Below are 18,268 nucleotides of genomic sequence, written 5' to 3' on the forward strand. Positions count from 1 at the left end.
TGTAGAAGATTTTTTAAAACTGGCTCGCATACCAGTTACAAATGGGGCAAACCAAGGAAACGTCATGTAGCCAGCCCGTTCGCGGCATTCTAACCTGAGACAGAGCTACCAGTGTTCAACGACGCTTTGGCCACTAGTAGGCCCGTGCACTTAATTGGAATTGGAATTCATTATGTAAACAGACATGAAGGTGATAATCAATTGTGGGCTGTTTTAAGTAATCAAATGTTATAAATGCCCAGCTGTTACATTTGTTATTATTTATTAGTCATGTTTTATTACGTAGATCATACGTATGATATAATTATGAATTAACCCAATAACAAAATGTGTACATTCTTTAGTACTCAAATACTGATCAATTATTTTTCAACTGATTATTACATACCCATAATAATTTGCAAAGAACTGATAACTATAGTTGCTGCCAATTACATAATCGTTATCTGAATTAAAAGTAACTTCAAATAAACTTCTTGGCAATGTTCATTTTTTTATGCATACATACATATATATATATATACACATCTAATAAGTCATATATTTACATACAGATAGAGAGATGCGATGTTTTAGAAGTTGTTAATATATATTTATTAGTATTAATGTAATAAATAAGATTGTTATTAATGAATGTATATACAAATGTTTTTCATCATGCATAATAACAAATCCATAAATTTCCAATGTTTCAATATGTAGCATTTACAATAAAAGTATAGTTTCTAATGTATTTTATAATCCAAAAAGCATTTCATTAATAACATGAAAATAATAGACAAATTTAATGAGTATTCTCATTATTACATAAGCTATGCTTTTTTTTTTTATGCATCTTTTATGCTGTTTAAAATGTGTCACTGATTATGCAGTTAACAATTTAAAAGATAAGTAAATAGGAGAAAAGCCGCACATATACAAACGGATTTTAAAAAATTATTCAACTTAAATTTAAGAAATAAAATTCTATTATATAACAGTGTTATAATACACGATCAGCATGAAATACGACAAATTTGGCAAACTTTTGGCTGCGAACAATTTGTAAACAAATCCGAACTGCATGAACGTCGTAAAATACTGTCAACTCTGAAATTTCCACGATTATATATTTAATGAATATATACACATTTAAAAAATCACTCGGGTAGTTGTATTACAACAAAACAGCAATAATTAAATCGGCCTCGATTTCCACCATCCATCACTTCACAGTCAGAGCCATCGCCATATTGAAAGTTACCCGTGATCCTTCAGAAGCTGACCTTTCGTCTGATTGTTTGAACGTTCGAGGAACACGTCTTCAGCCGGAACATTTTGGGAAAAGTTTTAAAATGTTGCTCGTAGCCGGGACACATTCCTTCTAGCTAGACGAAACATTTCTCGGAAGCCTGCCGCTTAAACCCGTACTACTAGAATCTCGTTTCTCGGAATTGTCCCGGGTAAGCGCGTGCGTCTATAGATGTGATAACAGCATAAGGCCTTAAATGGTTAATTATTTCCTAAACAACTATTTCAAGATTGAAACTGATAATATAAAACCCAGAGTCACTGAAATCTCAGCAAGCCTGGATCTCAAACTTTGTATTGCATGTGCTTTCGATGGTGACCAGAAAAAAGCCCACAGGAAAAATGCTCACAGGAATAGTGAAGACCCACACAGATAGTTCCGACACAGAAATATGCCCACATAGAAAAAAGCTCACATGGAAAAATGCTCACTTAGAAATATGCTCGCACAGAAAAAAGCTCACATGGATATATGCTCACTATGGAAATAAGCTCACTGATAAATAAAATATGTAGAAATATCCTTACATTAATCAATCAATAATTAATCGATTTGAACATTGTACATATACTTAATTTTTAAAAGAAAAATTATTTGATAATTTGAAAAAAATATTGGACAAATGCTCACATAAACCTTTTTAGGGGCAGTATATAAAAGCATGAAAACTATAGTAAAATTTTGCGTGTACTATAATATTTTATACCACTGGCCCTGTACAACATTTTTATTCCTGTAACTGCCAATAGTTAATTCTTTTTTTTTTAACTCTATTTTTGCATTCTTTTGATGTGTATATCTAGAAATTGATGTTTGAATGTAGTTATTTAAGTTTGGAGCCAAAAAAGTTCTAGAAAACCGCAGTTTCCAATCTAAGTGTGGAATCATTTTGAAGCAGCCTTCGAAAAATCTCCTAAAACCACAAATTGTTACGAAAGCTTTCAGAAGGTACTAAATTCATTATTTAATTGTAGCCATCCCAGTATGTGGTTTTCATTTTACAGACTCAAAAAAGATTTAGTGTGTGAACATTTATTATTAGCTATTGTAACATCGTTTTAGATTTATTATAGTATTCGAATAGAACATGTGCAAGTATTAGAAAATTCTTAAGATGATATAAATTTTGTGCGTTCCGAGTTAGAAAATTATCCTCATGCAATTTAATTGGTTTCACGAAACCTTGACTTCCCTTCCACGGCCGTAGTATCTTTGCGGCGGGTGGATGCGTTTGCACCTTAATTTATTTACATACGCAATTGGCCAAGGCATATGCGAAACAAACTGGTTAAAATCCTAATGTGATTGTGTACCAGTATACAAGAAACCATTATGATTATGATTATGTTAAAAAATGAATGAAATGTAATGCTGTTAAGTAAACTTAGGGCCAGAGTGTCGCTATGGTAAACAAATATATTAAATTTTAAAGAATGCTTTTATTCTATTGTGGTTTATGTGCTATCAATGAAGTAAATTTAATTCAATCCAATAAGTTTAAATGAAATGCAAGAAAAAAATATGTATAATTTAATATTCTGTACAAGTAAATCATGTGGTGTACACATCAGATTTTTTTTAATTGAATATTCATAAGAATATAAATAATGTCCCAGTTTTTCTGCAGACCAGCAAAAAGTTATCACGGACCACCAGTTGGCGACCACTGGTCTAGGAAACCTGATTCTTATGTGTGGATGCATTGTCATAAAAAAGCAGCATTTTGCTGAGTTTGCCATAGCAAGTTTCTTTTATCACTAGCTAGCATTGGGTAAATAAGTTAATGTAATAAACACCTGTTATCATTATGTTCCAAATACTTGATGAGCAGTAGCCTCTTTCGTATAAGGAATGGTGACCAAAAATTTTCTCAGTGAACTCTGTTCTGAACTTGTAGTATTAATTAGATCCATTATGCTTCTGCCCTAATCTTTTGTTTTGTTTCTGGTTATAGTGATAAATCTGCAGCTGATCAGCTATAACTAGCCCTAATTAAAAAGTTATTTTATGGATATTTATTATAGAGAGTGACCCTTATGAACAGCCATTTTGGTTTTGCTTTATTTCTGATGTCAGCATTCGGGGTGCCCTTCTATTGTATACCTTTTATATACTCAGCTTTAGATTCAAGATTTCTGTCTGACTGACTCAGCACTGATGCCCGTTTCCACAGGAACTATGATATGCTGTTTCTCATCACTTATTCAGTCACTCTGATGCATGTCTACACTGTGCCCTTACATGGGATCATTTTTTAAATAATCTTTTTCATGTTTAAATATGGTAGCTGAGATTATGACACATACTAAAGAGTAATATCGCAATAAATTGCAACCACATGGTAACGATTATCTGTTAATTGTTTACCTTGTAATGTTGCGCGCTCCCAACCTGCACACAACAATAGTGGTGACTGCTATGAACTGGAAATTACACAAAGTCTTGAGAAGGGTTTAAATCCCTTTTTATTCAACTTTAGAAATTACAGATGCGTGCTCTTGACGCTCACAAACTACGCCGACCCGGCGTTAAAATAAAAATAAGAAACTAAAAATAAATAATAAGTGACTACCTACGAGGCTCTCTAAAACGTAACTAACCTAACCGCGTTCTAAGATACTGCTGACAATTCAGCAAACTTCTGAATATTACGTTGAAAGATTTAACTATCTGCCGAGGAAAGCACACAAGCCGAAACGCGTGGTTCTTCAATCTCTACTTAGCCACCTCCACGCTCGTGAAGCAAGAAAGCACACTTTCGAACTCGTTTCCCTTCTATTTAACTCGGAATACTTCCGCTGACTATTTTGAATACTTCGCGCGTTCTACTAAAATTTACATACTCTGGCATTGGCAATTCCAGGGGAAAGTAAGGCTTGACAGGAAAGATAGTTTAAACTTAAAATAAATGTTAGTTAAAATAAATACGAGGGCCATCCAGGAAGTAGATTACGTTTCCGTCTGTGTCCGCTAGGGGCGGGGCTAGCGCGGCCATCTTGGGGTCAGAGCGTTGCGCAGCTCAGTCTGGATCTAGCCGTGCTAGTGAGAGGTTCGTGCTGTGCTCCGTTCAGATACTGTGACGGTTTGAAATGTCTGCGTTAATTGAAAATCCCGCGAGCTGCGAGGTGCGCTCAGTAATAAGGTTTCTGACTGCAAAAAACTGTAAACCGATAGAAATCTATCGGCAGCTTCGTGAAGTGTATGGGGACAACATTATCACTGAAGGTGGAGTGCGTCAGTGGGTCATAAGATTTCAAAATGGCCGAACCAATGTTCACGACGAAGATCGAAGTGGGAGACCCAGCATAGTGACCGCCGAACTTCTCGAAAAAGTCGATGCTAAAGTCCGTGAAAATCGAAATTTCACAATAACGGAACTTTCTTTGAGTCTTCCACAAATTTCGCGAAGTTTGTTGCACGAAATCATCAGCGAAAAGCTTGGTTACCACAAGTTTTGTGCAAGATGGAAGGCAAGAAGAGGTAACGAAGTGGTTGAAGGCGCAGGCGGCCGAATTTTTCGACGAAGGAATTTCCAAGCTCGTACATCGCTACGATAAATGCCTTAATTTGTATGGTGACTATGTAGAAAAGTAGTATTTGAGTGTGGCTTTCATCTGTATATAATAAAATTTGTTTCCTATACTTTGTTTATTTTTTTATTACAAAACGTAATCTACTTTCTGGATAGCCCTCGTATAAACCCTACATTTGCCGCTGCCAGAATTTGGTAAACTTGGAAGCAGGTCCTAGAAACGACCTGTTGAAAAGTTTTCACAATTCTGAACTAAAGTTTAAGAGCCTCGCTTACATAAAAAAACTGTTTTCTCACAAAAGGTAGAATAAATTTCTGTAGATACTTATTTAACCCTCTCTTCTTACAGCAACCTTTCCTGGACTTCAGCAATCAATCTGTTCTCTTCCTTCCAGCATCTGGAAGGAATAAGTATCAGTATCTTTCTAAATACATTATAATTTACACTTTCTTGACACTGAATAAGTTTTTGTTTTTGATCGATTTATTTTCCTTAGTTACTGCTTAATTCACATTCATTCAAGTATTCAAACATGAATTTGACTTTACCCTGGCTCTCCACCATGTGTGGTGTCAAATGGGAATATTCGTGTTTTAGTATTGCAACACTTTCCCTAACCACAATGATTTATTAGAATTCAACGACCAAATAGACACACCTTACTTGACATTCTGAAACTCGATGAGCTATTTTAACATTCTTAAAATTCAAATGTAGGTGGAGAACCCTACAAAACACATTCATTCTAAATTCCCCCTCATTCATCTTTAGACATGCAGGCTTTTCGCTCTAAAGCATGATTTTATCTACAGTTTAATACTTAAATTTGAATTCATTTCTTTTGAGCATTTACTTTTAGCATCTAATATTTTATGCTTCTAGACTAAATTCTACTTTTACATAACTTTCAAGTACAGTCAAAAGTCGTTAATCCACACTCGTCGGGACTTCGGCGATTCCGGATTATCGATTTTTCCGGATTATAGATCATCAGTTTAAATCTCGTAAGATGGCATGCACAAATTCTAAAATTAAAAATATGAAACTGTAATTTATGAAATAAAGAACAATTATGATCTAAAGGGTATCAAAATTTACAAAAAAAGAAGCTTAATATTTATTTGTTTACTTTATTAAACATTTCTTTCAATGTAAGTTGTTTCGTTTTATGTGATAATACTTTCTCTTTAATTCTATAAACAGACATAATTTCTTGTTCAGTTACAAGTCCCGTAATTGCTGTGCCGAGAATACCGACTAACTTATCAATTGAAATTTTTTCGTTTTTACTAACCTCTCTGTCACCTTCTTCATGCCTTTATCCATTTTTTGCAGCAATTCCACTTTTTGTTTGACGGACATCAAGACATACTTTCGTTTTGTAGATCCTTTGGGAGCTCCAGAATCGGAAATTGACATAATCGAAAGTTCAGGTTTACTTTTATAAAATTGCTCTTACAGTATGCAAAAAATAATAAGCCGCATCCAATTCGAAGATTAAGGAACAACGCAATCATCAACATTAACTGAAATAGATAATTATATAATTTTAGCTTGCACCGTCCGTTATACATTAAACGCGCACGCGAAAACGTATTCTGCACTTGCGCACATGCACGCGCACGCGTAAACGCCTATGCGCGTGTGTCAACGTGGCGCATGCGCAGAAAGTTTTTAGCTTTGAGGTCCGGATTATGGGTGTCCGAATTAACGACTTTTGACTGTATTACGTATATTTACAAAATTCTAATCCATATGATTTTTACAATTAACCATAAAATGAATAAGAGAAAAATAAATTTTTACTTTACGCATTCTTCGCCAAACTGGCGGCACTGAAACTAAATTTCTTATTAATAAAAGATTTATTATTTTTATCTTCGGCCAAATTTTGGCTTTAACATAACAGAATTAGTCTTTCGACCAACAGAAACTGCCTGTTCTTAGATTTTATACTTAAAGAAAATAATACTTTTGCCTTAGCTAAATAAAGTAAAACAAAACTAAGTCTCAACCGAGACAAATTGACTTCCGTCAAAACATAGAACTTCTTACTTACGCATAACATTTCGGAACAAAAGAAAAAAATTTATAGAAGATTTTAACTTATCTTTGAGCTTTTGATGATTGGAACTCCGACATTCTCTTCTTGCAGAACTGCTCCCTCGATATGGAATTCATCGACGTCAATCGTCTCCTTTGTGTCCTTCGAGTTTCATCCATGTTGATATTTCTTTTTCGCCCTCTGCATACTGGCCTCTTGGAGTGGTAGTCGTCGGGTTGCTGTCATTTCCGTTTTCCCCTGGACGGCTGGTCTTGGGGGTCCTCCGGTCTGGAATCATGCTTGAATTTCTTCTGTTGGTGGTGGTCTTTTCGTTCTCGGGAATGGCGGCCTTGTTTGCACGTGACTCTCTGGCCCTGGAAGCGTTCTCCTCGATGCAGAATTTCTACTGCGTTACGTTGTAAGTGGTGTTTTCCTCTTTACCAAAGCTTCTTTATGCGGCGGCGTTGCTTTCTTGTATTTCTTAAATGCTGGAGTCTGAACGTTTTCATTTCTTCTTTTCGGTACCGTCGCATGACTTGTAGCAGGGCTAGGTTTCTCTTCAGTTCTCTGCTTCTTGGGTGGTGGAGCGGGTGACGTTACTTCTGGACCTTCTACTTCTTTTACGCTTGAGTCCTGCAAGAAACTTTTAAGGATTTCAAAATCATTTTGATTATAATATTTTTTCACCTGGTCGGGACTTGCTTTACAAATTTCCCCTCTCTCGTTCTTAAGGTACAATACGACTCCCTTTATTTCCTGAATTACATAGGGGCCTTCAAATTTTGGACCTAACTTTGCAGTAAAATTGTCTGGGGCACTTGATAAAGAAAATTTCCGCTTCAACACTTTATCTCCAACTTTAAAATCTGCTTCACAGCGTTTTCTATCATAGTATAATTGTTGTCTATTTCTTGCTGTATCCGAGCTTTTAACCGCCGGGTCAATGAGTTTTTGCACATCTTTTTGTTTAAATTCTTGCTCTCTTTGTTGCACAAAGAATAATTTATATAATGGCGTAATTAACTTCCGTCCTAAAAATAATTCTGCTGGAGTTTTTCCCATAGTATCGTGATTTGCCGTTCTTAAAGCATAAGCTAACTCATTTATGTAGCCATCCCAGCGCTTGTGATGTGTGCTAACATAACTTCGAATTATTTTTACAATATTTTTATTAACTCTTTAAGCGATGTTTGCCTGTGGTCTATACGGAACCATTTTGATATGGCGTATGCCAAGTCCAGTGCAAATATTTTCAAATATTTGGCTAATGAATTGTTTACCGTTATCGCTAATGGCTTTTATCAGTGCACCGTATATTAAAATGTATCTGTGTAAGAATGCATCTGCGACTGTTTTGGCTGACGCGTGTTTAAGTGGAACAATTTCTGTCCATTTTGAAAAATGATATACAATTACTAAAAGAAAACGATTTTTATTTAACTCATTCTAGGGGAAAGGACCAAGAAGATCTATGCCTAAAATTTCATTCGGAAATGTAGCGCGAATGCTATTTAAGTACCCGGCCGGGCTGTAATTAATATCATTTATTAACTGACATTGATTGCAGGACCTGACATACACAGTTATTTTTTTGTATAATTGCGAGAAATATACCGCCTCACGTACCCTTTTTAAAGTCTTTCTGACCCCTAAATGACCCGCTGTTTTCGCGTCGTGTAATTCCTTCAAAATTAATCTACAAGATACATGACTTCAAAATGCTTAATCGAAGCAAGGCTGGGATGACTGGTTTGTACTCGAGATTTTCGTTTGTTGTTTTCGTATAAAATAATAAATTATCTATTATTTCATAGTTTTCTGCTCTATTTCTTATCGCATCCATATCTGTGTGCCCAAAGCTTTCAGGGTCTTTCAAATATGCATAGATACTTGCAAATTCAGGATTAGCTTTCAATTCAGCAATAATTGTTTCTCTAGAATCTAAAATTTTTGAAGTCAACACAGCGCATTTGAGTTCATTTCCTTCATCGTCCAGTTTTATACGAGAAAGTGCGTCAGCTACATTGTTTTCCTTACCCGGTTTATATTTAATTATGAGATTATATTCTTGGAGTTTTAAAGCCCATCTTATTAACCTGGGCATTAGGTTTTTCCCCGAGTAAAGTTTACCAACAGCCGCATGATTTGAAAAGACTGTTACTGGCGCTTTGTCAAAGTAAACTCGAAATTTGTGTACAGCGATTAATACGGCTAATGTTTCTCTCTCTGTAGCTGTATAATTCCTTTGTGTAGGGTTCAACGTTTTATTAAAAAATGCCAAAGGATGGCCATTTTGCATGAGAACAGCACCTACAGCATAGTCCGACGCATCTGCTGCAATTTCCAGGTTTTCGTCCCCCTCCGGGGATTTCAAAACAGGGCATTGATGAGCACTTCTTTTAACCTTCAAATGCGGTATTTGCTTCTGCTGTCCACGTGAATTTACTTTTCTTTCTTTTAATTACTAACAAGGGTTCAACAATATTAGCAAAATCTTTTTTGAATAATAATAAGAACATAATAAGAACATAACCCAAGAAAAGAAGAAAGTTTCTTGGCAGTGTTGGGAGGTGTGAAATTCTTGATGGCTTTTATTTTTGAATCTTGAGTTTCTATACCCTTTTGCGAAATTTTATAACCCAGATATTTAAGTTCTTTAGTTGCGAACTTGCATTTTGAGGCGTTAATTGTAATACCGGCCTCTTTTAATAATTTAAAAACTTCTTCTAGGTCTTTAATATGTTGTTCCAACATACTACTCGTTATAATTATATCATCTAGATAGATTAAAGTCGATTTTCCAAGGATAGGCTTTAGAACAATGTCCATAGCTCTCTGGAATGTTGATGGGGCCCCACACAACCCAAAGGGCATGCGTAAAAATGCATAAGTTCCTGATTTTGTTATAAATGTGGTTTTATGTATGTCTTCGGGTCTCATAGCTATTTGATAGTAGCCAGACGTTAAGTCCAACGTAGTCATGTATCTTGTAGATTTAATCTTTCTAATAATTTCCTCTATAACCGGCAAAGGGTAAACTGGGAATTTAGTAACACTATTAAGTTTCCTGTAATCGATAGCAAACCTCCAAGCCCTTTTATCCGAAGGAGGAAACTTGTTCTTTTTCCTACATAGTACGACTGGACTCGCGTACTCACTATTTATGGGCATTATTATTTGGTTCTTTAACATTTCCTGAATGTGTTCTTCTATGATTTGCTCTTTCTGTTTATCATAGCGGTAAGGTTTAGTCCTACAGCGTTTGTCGGCAGTTAACTGTATCTCATGCGTAACTATTTGACAACTACCAGGCCATTCTGAAAACAAGTTTGAAAAAGTACTCACCACTTGCTGGATGGCTTGGCTTTCATGGTCATTCAAATGGCTAAGCTTCGGCTTGCGGTTGTTCCACTGGTTCCACCACCCTCCGATCCATCTCCAGCACGATAGAACTTTCCTGAAAATTCAGTTTTGCCTTCGCGGCTTTTAAAAACTCCATACCTAAAATAAGTGGACTTTGCAAGTTTTTTACTACAAAAATTAATACTTTAAGGCTTTCGTTTTGAACCTGTATTTTTAAAGATAGTTTTCCAATACAATGACAAGTTTGTCCTTGCGCTGCTATGATTTCTGTGTTTTTATTTTTAAATAATCGAAACCTATTAAAATTCTTCTTAAACAAATATCACTCATAAAATTACCTTCTGCTTCTGTATCGATGAGGGCTTCTACTGGTACATCGCCAACCAAGACTTGTATAATTTGTAATTGTGAGTTTTTTACGATGACCGTATTTAAGTATCTTCTTGAGGGTTTTTTCAAAACTTCCGGGGTCTGGACCCTCGCTTTCACAGGCCCCTCTAGTCGTTTAAAGCTTTCCTTTCAACTTCTGCCTTCTGGGTACGCGGACGGTTGTTTTCAAATTTCCTTTTTGGGCCTTGACCTTCGAGCTTCGATGAGTTAGCTTGATAGCTCTTTCCCCCATAAGAGCGGTTTGCATTTCTGGTCTGCTCATTTGAAGATTGCCTTTCGATACTTTGAGAATACGATGCCCCTCTAGCTTTTTCCGCTATTCTGCAATTTTGGAACTTGACCACCAATTCGAAGAGTTCCTGCAATGTGCTTGGGTTTCTAATTTCGAAGTGATCTTGAACAGCAGGTAGCAATCTTGGTAAGATTATTTCAATAATCTCCGCGTAATGCCCGTCAACTCTTCTATATTCCGTTGATAAAAACTATATAGTTCAGCTTCAAGCTTTGCTCGATCTTTCACTATAAGGAAGGCCTTTAATAATGATTTTTTGAAATTTTCAAATGTATATGTCTGGCCTCTGAATTCCCCTAATAAAAATTTGCCTATATTCTTCCACCATAGCGAGGCCTGTCCTCATAGTGCAGATGTGGCGATGGCAACTTTTTGTCTTTCAGGCATAGGGTAGAGCTGGAAGTGGTTTTCGAGGCCTTCTAGAAATATCGCCACCGAATTTTTCCATCGAAATTGACGTTTGGCTTGATTGACGCTCTCATCGTCTGGACCAGGTGTCCAAATCCTTTCAATTGGCTTGCCATTTCTTGTTGTTGTCCAGCAGCTTCCATCCAATTTTCGGCCATTTCAGTTCGACAAGTGTTCAGGTGCCAATGTAATGTGCGCTCCCAACCTGCACGCAACAATGGTGGTGACTGCTATGAATTGGAAATGACACAAAGTCTTGAGAAGGGCTTAAATCCCTTTTTATTCAACTTTAGAAATTACAGATGCATGCTCTTGACGCTCACAAACTACGCCAACCCGGCGGTAAAATAAAAGTAAGAAACTAAACATAAATAACAAGTGACTACCTAAGAGGCTCTCTAAAACGTAACTAACCTAACCGCGTTCTAAGATACCGCTGACAATTCAGCAAACTTCTGAATATTACGTTGAAAGATTTAACTATTTGCCGAGGAAAGAACACAAGCCGAAACGCGTGGTTCTTCAATCTCTACTTAGCCACCTCCACGCTCGTGAAGCAAGAAAGCACACTTTCGAACTCGTTTCCCTTCTATTTAACTCGGAATACTTCCGCTGACTATTTTGAATACTTCGCGCGTTCTACTAAAATTTACATACTCTGGCATTGGCAATTCCAGGGGAATTTAAGGCTTGATAGGAAAGATAGTTTAAACTTAAAATAAATGTTAGTTAAAATAAATATAAACCCTACAACCTGTTTTTGTTAGGAACTTGATAACCAAATGATGTTTGCATTTGTTTGTATACTCAGGTAGGATAAAGCAATAGTTTCAGTGCATTTCATAATCTTATATTATAGTTAGGCTCAGAATGCATTGAAGTACTCCATATATTGCAGGCTGATCCATAATATTATTCTTATTGTGTTTTTATATAAATGATTTATTTTTTGCAACATTGTTATATAAACATGAAAACCTTGCATATACTTTTGGGTTGATTTTAAACATAGGGCTTATAAAAAAACATGTTGGTAATTTTAAAGCATTAAACATCTAAAGATATAATTATTAAAAACTATTATATTTTGTTACAGTAGAACTTTTATATAAGTATCTGGAAATTAATTATTATTATTTTTTTTAATAATGCCGCTTAAAACGTTTTTTCATTATTGAAAGAAAGTAAGAGAAGCATTTAAATTCATTTCTGGTTTAGATACAGAAGAATAGCAGTTAATTCTACTCTGAAAACTGTTTCAGTTCAGGCCTTCTCATGATGAGAAGTTGGCCATTTGATAGCATTGATCTGTCTGCTGGTCAGTGATGATTTCCCTGGATATTGAAGCTCTTCTCTTGTGCAGTTGGGGCAATCAATAATTTGACAACTGCTGCAACTGCAAAATAAAATTAGAGCTTCATACATATACTCTTCCATAGTTCTTATGATTAGGATTTGTATGTTTCTTATTATGTCATGGTTTTGTTGAATGCATCTAGCTGCCATTTCTTGCAGTATCATGTCAATGAACAAGGATGCTATGTCAATTAGGAATAATGGTATGGTTGTTGCTGCTAGCACATGATCATCTCTGACAGATTCACATCTTTTTTACAATTAAGTTCTTTTAAATATAGGATCAAATATATATAAATCTTCTCTTCATTTTTATGACTATTAAGTTTATAACAACAAGTTTCTTATAAGATGCCACCAGTTCTAAGATGCAATGTATTGTCAAGGCATATATTTAAATATGTTGTGTACTCACAGAAGTAGAACAATATTAACCAAATAGTAACTATTATAAATTTTTAATGTATGCAGTTTGTTTTATGACTAAATTGTTCTAAATGCATAAAATTTTGTCTATAAATGTATATTGTTCCATATCACAGTATAGAATTTTATGTTTCAGTGCAAACGCGTTAGAAGTTTACTTATAGCTGGTGGTCATGAGTATGATGAATTTTATCCATATTTGAGGCAACTTGAGCTACCCTTCCAAAACTGTGTTAAGGACTTGCGGTCTCAAGTTGTTAGAGAAGCTTGTATAACCATTGCGTATGTATTTAATAACCTACTTGTAATAATATTCAGGAAAATAGAATCAATATAAAAATTAACATCTGAAATACATTTATCACTTAAATGCATTTTATTTATATACATATTATATATGGCTAATTGCATAAATTGCATTACAATTTTTATATTTTGTTTTTGATAATTTTTTTGTTTTAACTCATTAGATCTCATAGATTATAGTAGAACAGTGCGAAGTTTGAAATCCGGACATCCAGTATCTGAAATGATCTAAAAACTGGCCTTCAGACTACTGAAAAAAATTTTTTTCCCTTTCTTTCTTTCTTTCTTTTTCTTTCTTTTTTTTTTTTAAAGGAAATTTTTTATACTTTTTATATGCACATTTGATACTTTTTTCGTAATAAAATATGTGGAGAGACCAATATTTAATTTCGTTTGGGCACTAAATAAAATGCCTGTATGCGAAAGAACAATTACACTCATGTCTATAAATTAAGGATAATGCAAAATCAGGCAAAGGAAGAGTTAGAAGCAAAACAAATTTGACTTATTTGTGAAGCTTATTTATTAAACAAAAGGTAAAGAGCAAAAAAAGATGCTGTATGTTTGATATTATTAAAAAAATTAGCGATTTTTTCTCCCTGGAGCAAATTACAAAAAAAAAAAAAAAAAAAACCTATTTACAAAAAAACAATATTACATGATTGGTATGATTGTTAATGCATGGTTGGTCTCCCAGATGATGCAATACAGTTCGTACAACACCTAGGCATGCTGAGTATCAAATTATCGATCTGATCTTTGTGGATATTACACCACTCAAAAAGCAATGCTCTCCGAAGTTCCAGTATATATGTAGGAGGTGGTTGACGGGCTGCAACTCGTTGGCCAAGGATGTCCCACACATGCTCTACTGAATTCAAGTCCAGTGAGAATGCTGGCCAGTCCATACGGGTGATATCCTCCGATTGAAGACATTCGCTTATGATGTTTGCACGGTGAGGACGGACGTTGTCATCCATAAATGCAAAATGTGCGCCCATGGCGCCCCGAAACAAACGTACATGTTGTTCCAAAATGACTTCCAGATAGATTTGGCTTGTCATGGTTCCAGTTTGAACATGCAGGTCAGTTCTGGAACCCAAAATAATTCCACCCCAAACGAGCACTCCTGCACCACTGTAACGGTATTGTTCAATGATGTTTTCTTGGTGGTAACGGGTACCTGGAGCTCTCCATATGAAAGTCCGGCGAGAATCAGACTGAAAGCTAAACCTGGACTCTTCGGAAAACATCACACAAGCCCACTGTTGCGGTGTCCACAATGCATGCTCTCTACTCCAGGCTAACCGCAGGCGACAGTGAGTTGCAGTAAGTGGAACACATCTGACAGGTCCACGTGCATATAGACCAATCTGCCCTAAGCGTCTGTACACGGTCTGCCTTGAAATTGTCGTACCAGTGGCTGAAGAGAGCTGACGAGACAAGTCTGAAGCTGTGCTCCGCCTGTTTCTTTTGGCAGTAACTGCCAAATACCAGTCCTCATTCGGCATTGTAGCTCTGGGGCGACCTATGCTGTAACTTGTACTCACATTACCATCATCTTGAAATCATTGCCAAAGCCTGGAGATGACACTCTGGGCAATTTCGTCTGATACTTCCAGTTGTGTACTCCCACGTTCCACACGGCCGATAATTCTACCACGTAAAAAATTATCCAAATGCGTCCTTTGTGTCATACCTATTCGGTTATTGCACTGAAATGCTTATAAAGCACCTGCGAACAATTTTACTTCTTTGCCTGTATTCCTTATATATCACTCTCTTAATCTCTCGTCGTTGTGGTGTACCATCGGTGTCATCTGGTTACTTCCTGAAATTTGCATATGATTCTTGAAGATGTTTGTAGTGATTTTACAGGTGATATATTTATTTTAGAGTTCGATTTCCACGTGACTCCGAATTATCCTTAATTTATGGACATGAATGTATTTATTAGCATAAATCTGTGTTATCAATAATTTGGCTGAGTAGCCACCTTTGCTTGGCATAAATCTGAAATGGAATAATTTTACACCTACTAGATAATTTATATCTCTGATGCAACCTAGGGAATAATTATTTATTATTTTATACTTTCATCATCATGTAACTATCAACACACAGCACCTTGAGAAATGACTCGCACAGCAATGTCTTAAAAAATTATTTATTTTTATACATAGTGTAGCATAGTTTATATGACTCTCATTTATATGTCTTTTACATTTATATGTTGTTTCATCTTAGTCTTAATTCAGTCCTTTTCATTTTAATAGTAAAATTTTTCTTTTACATATCACATAACTTTGTTTATGCATAGTTGGTTTTTTATTATTATTAACTTAGTGCATTGGTTTAAAATTTCACAGTCCCACCTTTCAAGTATTTCCCCCAGAAATGAGGAGGATAGGAGAAGGAAACAAGGGCATGATATTTCACAGTCTGGTGCAGGAGGTGAAAAACCAGTTCATGAATAGAGGGAATATTTGGAAGGAAAACTTGTTTCCTTCTGAACAGGACTCTGTGTTAAGTATCCTAGATTGAGTAGAAATACCTAATACAAAGTGCTACAAAAATGAAAGGCACTTTAGATTTTAACTATATATATTAGAATGCTTGATAAAACCTTATAAAGTAAGATGCAAATTATCCATATTCAAGTTAGAATTTATTTTACATAATTAGTGCCCAGGGAAAACATTACAGCATTTCTAAATCAAAACTTACAGGAGCGTTTTACTGCATACCTCAGAACATCAAGCCAAGACAGTCAGTGTACTTCGACACCTATCTGCTTTCTACTGTCCTTGAGACGCGTCACCACCTGTTCTCCTTTGTCTTCATCTGAGGTGTGCCTTTCAAGAAACATAGTCTGATGAGATCGCTACAAGCAACCCCCCCCCCCCTCTTCAGCGACAGCGAGATTTTAGCTATGCCTGGGACTGAAGTGTATGCATCAGCCTGAGCGAGTTACCATTGCCGGTGATTCACAGTTCCCTGCAGGTATAGCTGCCGGTGGCATAGGAATCTACGATTTTCTAGGTGGATCACCTTGGATCAGTGTTGGGAGGGTAGTTCTGTGATTGTGTGTGGGTGCTGAGTCTTCAGCATCTTTTCTTGTGACATATGCTGGCTTAAGCCAATCAATGCTTACTCTCTTAGCTTTGTCCCGTATGGAAATTGTGAGAACTTTGTCGCCTCCACTGATCACTTCATAAAGGCCTTCATATGGCGGCTGAAGTCTTTTTTTCACTACATCCATTCAAAGAAAAACATGATTGCAGGTGGCTTTGCTGACGAATACCGCTTGCTCGCTATGAGGTTAATTTGTAAGAGGTAGGAAGCGTTGCATAGATTCGCAAAGCTCTCCGACAAAAGTCACTGGATCTGGGGGTTCCAGAAGTAGGGCACAGGAATTCTCCTGGGAGATGAATTGGAGTTCGACACACCATTTTTGCTGTGGTTGCTTGCAGATCATCCTTCCAAGTGGATCTGAAACCTAATAAAATTATAGGCAGTACAGCAGTTAACTGTTTATTGCTGTGTGCCATGTTTGCGGATTTCAGCTCCCGATGAAATCTTTCAACTTGGCCATTTGCAGATGGATGGTATAAAGATGTGCTATGTCGAGCTGTACCCAGAAACTTGGTTAGTTCATCGAAGAGATGATTTAAACTGCCTTCCCTGGTTGGTAGTTAGCCGAAGTGGGTATTCAAATCTGGAGATCCAACCTGCGTAGAAGGCTGCTGCAACAGACTGTGCGGATATTTCTACTAACGAAAATCCCTCTGGCCACTTTGAAAAATGATGACATGCTGATCCTGTATGGAGTTGCAGATTGTAACGGGTACGACACTCATCAGTTGTACCAGGAACACAACCTGAATAGGTGTGCTTCAGATCACACGTGAACGAAAGGTTACATGAGACTGGTTGTTTAACGAGAGCTACAGTGAATCGACAGCAAATGACGAGGACACCTGGCAATGAGGAGGCGGTCTTATATCTGGTAGAAGATAATCCAAGTATGAGTACTCGAGCGATAGTCCAACAAGTGGGTTTATCTCAATTTTTTGTGTGGAAGATACTCGCAGGAAACCAAATGAGCGCTACCTAGAGCCTGAGGATTATCCACTCCGGAAGAAGTTTGCTACATAGTTCTTGCAATAGTGCTACAGACAGCACATTTGCTGCATCTGTATTGTTCACGGTTGAAGCATACTTCACACATGAGGGAGCCTTCAATCAGCATAACACTTATGTATGGGTTTTGGAGAACCCTCATCGTACGCAACCACATGCAGCTCAATAGCAGTCAGTGTTTGGGATGGCATTCTTGGTGACTACATCACTGGACCGTACCTTCTGCCCAGTCTTTTGGATTAATAGGGCATACCTGATCTTCTTGCAACAAGTCCTGCCTGAATTTCTTGACACAGAACATGTTTCTCCGTTGTTGTGCCACCCCATGTGGTACTAGCATGACGGAGAATAAAATCATTAAAATTTAGTGAAGGCACTGGTATGCAAAATTTAGGGACAGCAAAACTTTCAGAATTTAGGGAGCTACTTGGCAGCAGATTTAGGATCCACAGAGATTGCGCTGGACTGCAAAAAAGTAAACACCAGCTGTGGAGAAACCTGAAGTGTATGTAGAAACTTATTTATTTGAGACTCGAATGTTGAGCATATGCAGGAAATAAGTGTGAGTATAATAAATAACTTAACTAATTTAATTCAGCCTTAGCTTCATTAACATGTGATAGAAGCAAGACAAAATTCAGTAGAACAACATCTCATTAAGCTTTAGTTGCCTATCACAATACGTCACCAATGGTATATGAGGAATATTAGCTAAG

At 36.5% G+C, this 18,268-nt stretch overlaps 1 protein-coding gene across 12 annotated transcripts in view; it reads left to right on the forward strand.

Annotated features, from left to right (window-relative positions):
• The window catches only part of chb (CLIP-associating protein), a 358,527-nt gene that overhangs the window by 240,690 nt on the left and 99,569 nt on the right, over positions 1-18,268 (forward strand). For all 12 annotated transcript variants that reach the window (XM_085823772.1, XM_085823773.1, XM_035371225.2 and 9 more), the window contains one exon: positions 13,240-13,385. In XM_085823772.1, the coding sequence (XP_085679898.1) occupies positions 13,240-13,385 (146 nt within the window). The remainder of the gene's footprint in view (positions 1-13,239; positions 13,386-18,268) is intronic.

This window comes from Stegodyphus dumicola, chromosome 9 (assembly GCF_044657685.1).
Source record: "Stegodyphus dumicola isolate Sdum_Otavi_A_Nest chromosome 9, ASM4465768v1".
Lineage (NCBI taxonomy): Eukaryota > Metazoa > Arthropoda > Arachnida > Araneae > Eresidae > Stegodyphus > Stegodyphus dumicola.